We start from the raw sequence: 8,520 nt of genomic DNA on the forward strand, positions 1-8,520 counted from the left end.
CAAGACACCTGTTTCTGTCTTTCAAAGCTTTTACTCATCATTTGTCTGGGATCCTCTATCCCAGTGACCGATCCCGTCACTGGTGACAAGGGTTTTTCCTGTGGAAAAAGACTTTTAGATGACAAAAATTGGGGTGGATTGTATGATTTGTAACACGTATGAATCTTCCTCCGAACTTCATACACCCTGTCACAAAAATATCTGGATCTGGGAGCCACTGTTGGTTTTTCACGGAAACTCTCCCTTTTCTGTGTTGGTTTTTCAGAATTAATTAATTTCTGTTTTGATTGACTTTGGCGACTTCTAACAAAATCGATAAATGTCGTACATTCGAATAGGGACTTTTTATTTAATGCCACCGCACAGGCTGCATTATCAAGGAAATGAAATTTCTTGATGAACAAACGTAACATTCCATCCAATCTGACATTTGGAATGACCGCCCTATACAAACGTTCAAAAACGGACATAAATGAGAACGTACTCTCATTCTGTTCAATTTGTAATTCCTTCATCATCTCATAATTAGGATCAGATTCATTCCTTGCACAGAAGATGAGATTTTTCAGCCTTATGATATCATTATCATTTGAACCATCAAATGTCTCATTGTCAGAAGACTTTTTTAATGCCAATTGTCTATAGAAATGCTGAGGTAACCACATACGGAATAACTGATTCGTCTCACTATTGGTTAAATTTAACTTCTCAACGGAACTTTCAAATATCTCTGAATTTCTGCAAACATGTATTTTATGATTATATGCGGGAATTAATTTGCATATGTCCAATAGACTCTTTCTAAGTCTAATTCCTAAATTTGTCTGTTCTATTTTTAGAAACTGATCGTCGCCATTTTCTCTCTCCACGTGTCCTTTCTGCACGTGTCCCACTCTGGCTCCTCCCCCTTCTGGCTTCTCTACGTCATTTCCTGCTTCTTTCCCAGTATGCTGAAAATGACCTTGATTACGTAGCACATGTCTGCCGCCATTATCAAAATTCTGATTTGCAAAATTACAGCCAACATTACAGTCAGAATTCACAATATCACTGACTGACATTCCAGGTTCTAAGCAGTCTTTGGATTTCTCTGTCACTGACTCTCCTGACAATTCAGGTTGTCTATTTCCACCATTTTTACACTTTTCTACGATTAACTTGTGAAAATCATAGACTAAATGACAGACATTTCTGATTTTCTGTTTCTCTCTATTAAAAGACCTTACACATTCTATACGTGAATTCTCAAGTTCACACTCCCCATAAAAGCGTAACCAAATCTCTTCCACATTAGAAATATCTGGATAAGTGAACTGAAGTTTACTTTGCTTAACATATGAAGAGATAAAATCCATTTTCTTACCTGAAATGATCAGATGATCTGATGGATGATCTTGTAAGACTTGATTCACTTTGTTCAACACGTCCAATACTTCTTATGGACTGACTTTATCTTTCTTGCTCAAAAATACGTCAAAAGTTAACTTCTGTAGCTTTGTAAAGACTTTAAAGTTCATTAAAAAAACATTCATGCAACTTGACTTATACGTATTTCCTAGGTTCTGCGTGATTTTTTTTAAATTGTCGATTCCTGATCCTTTGCAGGAGATACTGGACTTCGACCCCCCTTATGCAAAGTGAAGGAACAACAAAAACGTAAAAAAATTACGAATGGGTGGCTCGCCAAATGTTAAAAAATATACTCTTAAATATATTTTTCTTCAAATACGTAAAGGCACATGAAAGAAAGGACTTCCAAAAATGTAAAAAATAAATGTATTTTATCTATTTAAAAATGGTTGCCAGGGTTCAGTTACAGAAAGGAAAAATAATATACTTTGATAGCTTACGCAAAGAGTTCATTTAGTCCATACTGAACAATGGGAAGTCTTTACCCATCTCTCTTTGGCTCCTGAATGGCAAGGCAAGAGATGTCATCTCTTAGCGTGTCTTCATCTTTTGCAGCCTCGAGTCTTCTCACAGCAGGCAATGTGGAGGAGCGACCCATAGCCCCCTCCATCGTGTATTATATACCAGCTGTTTAGTCCATATAGGGTGTTCTAGTGGAACATAGTTGAATATAGTTCCATATTACGTAACCTTCTGGAAGCTTCGGGAAGCTTCGGGAAGAATATATAAATATCCTTCCATGCCAGTACTCAAGTATACTCAATATAGATATTTTAATACTTATCCCTTATAAAAACTTAATTAATAAACTATGCCCTCCAACATAAACAGAACTGTGAACTTATATGTCCTTCTATAAAATATTTGATAACTAGATGTATTAATTTTAATGTTTTTACACTGAGTTACCTGGAGTTAAGTTGTTTGTTGTTTTCCCTTGTTTATTATCCCTGTGTGTCTTTTAGCACCTAGTGAGGTTGAAGAAGAGCTCATCCTATCCGCTTCCTACCTAGATCCCAGATCGGGATCAGCCTAGGGTTAGGTATCCTGCTCGGCACAAAGGTGTAGAACCTATCTAAGGCAGTGAGGGACACCAGGGCCCAGCGGTAGACTTGGTCAGGGGTCACCATCTCCCCCTTCCTTAGATAAAGGGTTTCCCTTCCCTTTCACTGTTCCCTTGGTTCTTCCCCATCTCTAGTGTGACATGAACTACACACGATGGCTAACCAAATAAAGTTTGAGGTTAACAATGCATCAAAAGATTAAGTAAAAAGGGTGTAACTACAACTTTGCTATTCATGCAGCTTCAGGCATATTCAGTTTCTATTCTTCCTTCTTTCGTCAGCCATGGCGTCTGCTGATCTGAGTGACGAGCTGCTCTGCTCCATCTGTTTATCTATTTTTAAAGATCCTGTAACATTGAAATGTGGACACAACTTCTGCCGGGTCTGTATTGATCTTGTGCTGGACACACAGGACAAGTTTGGACTTTATTCCTGTCCTGCGTGCAGAGGAGAGTTTCAGGAGCGGCCGGCGCTGATTAGGAACATAAATCTTCATAATGTCGCAGAATGTTTCTTACCAGAACAAGAAGAGATTAACGGGATCTGCTGCACTTACTGTGTGGACTCTCCTGTACCTGCTGTTAGATCCTGTCTGCTGTGTGAGGCTTCTCTGTGTGAGAAACACTTGAGGGTTCACAACAAGTCACCAGAACACATCTTATCTGATCCCAGCACTTCTCTGGAGAAAAGGAAATGTTCTGTCCATAAGAAGATCCTGGAATATTACTGCACTGAGGACGCGGCTTGTATCTGTGTGTCCTGCAGTTTGACTGGAGAACATCGGGGACACCGGGTGGAGATGCTGGATGAGGCCTCAGAGAAGAAAAAGGAGAAACTGAGAAATGTTCTCCAGAAACTGACAACAAAGAGAGAGAAGACTGAGGAAAGAGTCCAGAGTCTGGAGGAGTAGAGGTGAAAAGCTCAAGAAAAGGCAGCTGAAGAAGCCACAAGTGTCACTGCCCTGTGTACAGACATCAGGAGACGGGTGGACGACCTGGAGAAGAAGGTCCTGAGTGAGATCTCCAGGCAGGAAAAGGAAGAGTCACTGTCACTGTCTGCTTTGATCCATCAGCTGGAGATAAAGAAGGACGAGCTGTCCAGGAACATGAGGCACATTGAAGAGCTGTGTAACATGACTGATCCACTGACCGTCTTACAGGAACCAGACACCGGGGACTTGTGTGATCCTGAGGAGGAGGAAGGTGATGAGGACACAGGGGGACATGATAAACAGCTCCATGATGGAGATGACCTGGATGTGGCTGTGATCTCACACACATTACACACATTATGTGAGGTAATAACAGGTATAAGGAGCGGGATCTATGTGGAGGGTCCTGCAGACATATTACTGGATGTAAATACAGCTGCTAATAATGTCCATATATCAGATGACCTGAAAACTGCGACCTGGACACAAAGGAACCAGAATCGTCTAGAAACAGCAGAGAGATTCCAGTGTAATCAGGTGATGAGCAGGAGGGGATTTACCTCAGGACGACATTACTGGGATGTGGAGATCAGTAGATCATGGAACTGGATGGTGGGGATGTGTTATCCCAGTATAGACAGGAGGGGAGATCGGTCATACATTGGAGATAATAACAAGTCTTGGAGTTTGCTGCGATATTATAATCAGTATTCAGTGAAACATGACAGGAAAGAGGTGCAGTTACCTGACAAGATCTCCAGTGGTAGAGTCAGGATCTGTCTGGATTATGAGGCCGGGCAGTTGTCCTTTTATGAGCTGTGTGACCCCATCAGACACTTACACACCTTCACTGCCGCCTTCTCCGAGCCTCTTCATGCTGTATTATGTGTATTTTGGGTTAAGATTGATGGGTGCTATGTAGATAGCTCATTGAAGATTAGAGCTTAAAGAAAATTTAGCATGAGAAAGTGAAGTTTTCATTATAAATAGTGATGAGCAGGCACTACCATGCTCGGGTGCTCAGTAATTGTAACTAGTGATGAGCGGGCAGTACCATGCTCGGGTGCTCAGTAATTGTAACTAGTGATGAGCGAGCGCTACCATGCTCGGGTGCTCAGTAATTGTAACTAGTGATGAGCGGGCAGTACCATGCTCGGGTGCTCAGTAATCGTAACTAGTGATGAGCCAGCACTACCATGCTCGGGTGCTCCGTACGTGTAACTAGTAATGATCGAACACTACCGGTTCCCCCTTGACCTCTATTATACTCAGTATACGAGTCTAGCCTGTCCGAGCTTCTGACTGCTCGTTACTAGACATGGGCAAGCACTGAAATGCTCGGGTGCTCGGTTCTCGAGTTGATCAGGTCAGACGCTCTGAAAATGCTCAACTCAAGTAACGAGTGTAATGAAAGGCAATGATTATACAGTTCAGCTCTCCACCCACATACAGCCAGCCTTAAACAGAGCATTTCCAGGGGGAGGGTGTTTTTTTGTTGTTTTTTTGATACACTACATCCAAAAACGTTGTTTCAACACAAGTAAGAGCCATTGATAGACTGCGAATGGCTTTGATACTCGGTCGTGCACCGTGCATACCTGAGCACACAACACTCGATCAAGTACTGAACAGTGGTGAGCACACTCGCTCATCTCTATTCGTTACTAATGATGGGTGAGCAGTACAATGCTTGAGTGCTCGTTACTCGAGTTAAGCAGGTCAGACGCTCGGATGGACTGAACACGATTAACGAGTATAATGGAAGGTAATGATTGGGCCGTTCGGTTCTCCGCCTACAGCCATAAAGAGACCCTTTCAGGGGGAGGGGCAGTTTTATTTTGATTTTTTTTATAGCACACTACATCCAAAAACATTGTTTTTATTCTCCAGAGTGAGTCATTCAGAGACTGGAAGTGGTTCTCACTGGGGTGCCAGCTCCCATCATTCAGTGAAGCGAGCCTGTGCTTTCTGTTCGATTTTCCATATACGACACATCCAAACAACCGCAATACTCTGCCGAGCACCTCGATGCTGGATCAAGTACCGAGCACATTCGCCCATCATTACTAGTTATGGGTGCTGAACACTTGAGCATAGTAGTGCTCGCTCATCACTAATAATGGGCGAGCAATTCTCAAACAAACAACGGGGTTCTCAGCCTACTCGCTTTACTGAATGATGGGTGATGGGAGCCAGCACCCCAGTGAGAGTCGCTTGCAGTCTCTCAATGGCTCTCACTGGTGATTAAAACAATGTTTTCGGATGTAGTGTGTCTCTCCCTTCCCTCTCCCAGAAATGCTCTGTTTATGGCTGGGTGTATGTGGGCAGAGAGCCGGACTTTCCAATCATTGACTTCCATTATACTCGCTACTTGAGTTGAACCCGTCCAAGCATCTGACCTGCTCGACTCGAGTAACGACCACTCGAGCATTGTAGCGTTAACTCATCATTATTGGGACACACTACATCCAAAAATGTTGTTTTACCCTTGGTGAGAGCCATTCAGAGACTGCAAGTGGCTCTTACTGGGGTGCCGCCTCTGATCATGCAGTGAAGCAAGCCTGTGCTTTGTGGTCATTGTTTCACGGACAAAACATCTGAGTACCTGCAATACTCGGCTAAATATCGCGATTACCCGAGCACCCTGATTGAATAACGAGCAGTGGTGAGCACGCTTGCTCAGCACTAATCATTGAGTACCAAACATTGTACTGCTCGCCCATCACTATGTGCTCCGAGGACCGAGCACTGTAATGCTCGCCCATCACTACGAGCTCCGAGCATTGTGCTGCTCCCCCATCACTATGAGCACCGAGCACTGTACTGCTTGCCCATCACTACGAGCACCGAGCATGGTACTGCTCAACCATCACTACGAGCACCGAGCATTGTACTGCTTGCCCATCACTACGAGCTCCGAGGACCGAGCACTGTGCTGCTTGCCCATCACTACGAGCTCCGAGCACTGAGTATTGTACTGTTCGCCCATCATACGAGCTCCGAGCATTGTACAGCTCACCCATCACTACGAACTCCGAGTATTGTACTCCTCACCCATCACTACAAGCACCGAGCATTGTACTGCTCACCCATCACTACGAGCTCCGAGCACCGAGTATTGTACTGCTCGCCCATCATTGCCTACAAGTACAGTTTCACATGTATTAGTATTAGCTAATATAATAAAACTAATTTCTGTTGATAATTTTTGTTGGTTTCCAGGTGGTCAAAGTGGTATTGTCTCTGCTGTATTAAAAAAATGCCTAAAAACAAGCCAAATAGTTTATAATTCACTATAACCAGTGCTACAGGTGGAGTTTCACTTTAAATTAGTATATTGGGTATTTTGTGTGTGGGGGGGTACATTTTCCACTTAAATATTTAATTTTGAGAAAGCTGGTTGACAACTTGACTGTTTTTACAGCTCCCCAGGGGTTGTCGCTCAACTGTCCTGGTGACTTGAGTGTCTCCAATACCTAATAACTGGTCTCCCAAATGGTGACCCATTTCCCCTCTCCTTACCGTAAGGGCCTTGATACCCTGGTTTCCATCCATAGTTGTAACCTTTGAGTTGTGCCGTGCGGTCCCTTGCCCGAGTGTGACCCTTCCGTACCCCCACACACTTATACTTTTGCTATAATATTTCATTTATTGCTTAGTTAATGTATCCGTCTACGTGTAATAAACATATACCGTATTTTCTTGTATATTAGTTCTGTTGTTTTTATCATGTGTATGCTTTCCCACCATTGCAAATTGAAAAAGTATTCAAGTCTTATAATGTCAGATACTATTTGGCATGTAAGTCACGCTACAGTGGCCATCTATTTCTTGAAGCAGCTCCACCCAGATGACTACATAGGATAGATAGCTTAAGGTACATGCCAGGTTATACCTTGATTTTAGATACAAGCATGCTATTAACGGTGATAAAAAACGGAATAATGGGGTGGTGGTGGTATAATGTATGAAATCCATATAACAGGTGATGAATTTATGATTGTTGGGACCCCCAAAAATAACTTGAATGGATCACAAATAAGGAGGAGCAACGCATGAACGCTAATAGAAAGACTCAAGGACTCTTGGAAATAGTGGGACTGTGTTCAAATCTTTTTTGGGAAGAAGATGGTTTAAGTGTAGCGCCGGCTTCTTTGCAGAGACGCCGAATTACACACTTCCCCGGCCAGTTGCGTCCCTCACTCCCCTGGCCATCCACATGTGCTGATGCCTCCGTCCCTTCACAGTCTCTGTACATGTTGCACAGGATTCCTGGGAGTGCACCTAAGATGCGCGCCGCACACTGGCCCTCATTTTAAAGGGCCGGCATGCTTTTTCCAGAAAATCACTTTCAGCCTATGAGGCACTATTTATTTAAGGCATCCTCCCTTTAGGGGAGGTGCCTGCGCAACATATTCCATACCAGTCTGCTAGCTAGTTGTTAGGTCCCGTTAACCCTGTGTCCGTCTCCTGTACCCGCCTTCCCATACCAGTCTATCCCTGCTGTATCTACCATTCTTGTCCGTATCCACCTCTCCAGCCTGCCTCAGTCACCCCACCTGTACCTATCTATCCCTGAGTCCGTCACCTGCCCTGGGGGGGTCAGCTTCCAAAGTCCCGGTCACTGGCCCTAGGAGTGGCACCTGACGTCCGCCTCACGGTGGGCACTTAGTTAAGCCCTCTTACTAAGGGGTAAGCCCAAATCCCCCCTGTGGTCCAGTGGGTCCAATAATCCAGCTTACTGCCTCTACACAAGCAGCGAGCATTACATTAAGTTGATCCTACTCTTTAAAGCCGTTGTCCACAACTTAAAAATCTAGAAACGGGTGTTATAACTCAACCCCAATTACTTCAATTTTTGCAAAACCAGGACAAGTCTAGACCCGTTTTATTGAAAAATAAAAATATCAAGACATTTTTTTCAAATATTAGACAACCCCTTTAAGAAGACCTGTCAGTTGCCAAATTTTCTTTATCTGGCGTAAATGCCGCTGTTCCCCTGAATCCGGCGATGTATTTCTTTTGTTTTTGTGCCACTCCGTTCCTAAGATATGGACCTCTCTTCTCTCTATATAAATATAGTATTTTTAGCCAAATGGGCTGTCTTCATGAATA

At 43.4% G+C, this 8,520-nt stretch overlaps 2 protein-coding genes across 2 annotated transcripts; both read left to right on the plus strand.

Annotated features, from left to right (window-relative positions):
- Positions 1–2,757: 2,757 nt before the first annotated feature.
- On the plus strand, positions 2,758–3,389 carry LOC142261413 (E3 ubiquitin/ISG15 ligase TRIM25-like). The gene has a single exon (XM_075332103.1). It carries the CDS (start codon positions 2,758–2,760, stop codon positions 3,382–3,384), a length of 627 nt encoding a protein of 208 aa, XP_075188218.1. The 3' UTR covers positions 3,385–3,389.
- A 190-nt stretch (positions 3,390–3,579) lies between these two features.
- Positions 3,580–4,353, plus strand: LOC142261412 (E3 ubiquitin-protein ligase TRIM39-like). The gene has a single exon (XM_075332102.1). It carries the CDS (start codon positions 3,580–3,582, stop codon positions 4,351–4,353), a length of 774 nt encoding a protein of 257 aa, XP_075188217.1.
- The last annotated feature ends 4,167 nt before the right edge of the window (positions 4,354–8,520 follow it).

This window comes from Anomaloglossus baeobatrachus, unplaced genomic scaffold, assembly GCF_048569485.1.
Source record: "Anomaloglossus baeobatrachus isolate aAnoBae1 unplaced genomic scaffold, aAnoBae1.hap1 Scaffold_217, whole genome shotgun sequence".
In the NCBI taxonomy this organism is placed as follows: domain Eukaryota; kingdom Metazoa; phylum Chordata; class Amphibia; order Anura; family Aromobatidae; genus Anomaloglossus; species Anomaloglossus baeobatrachus.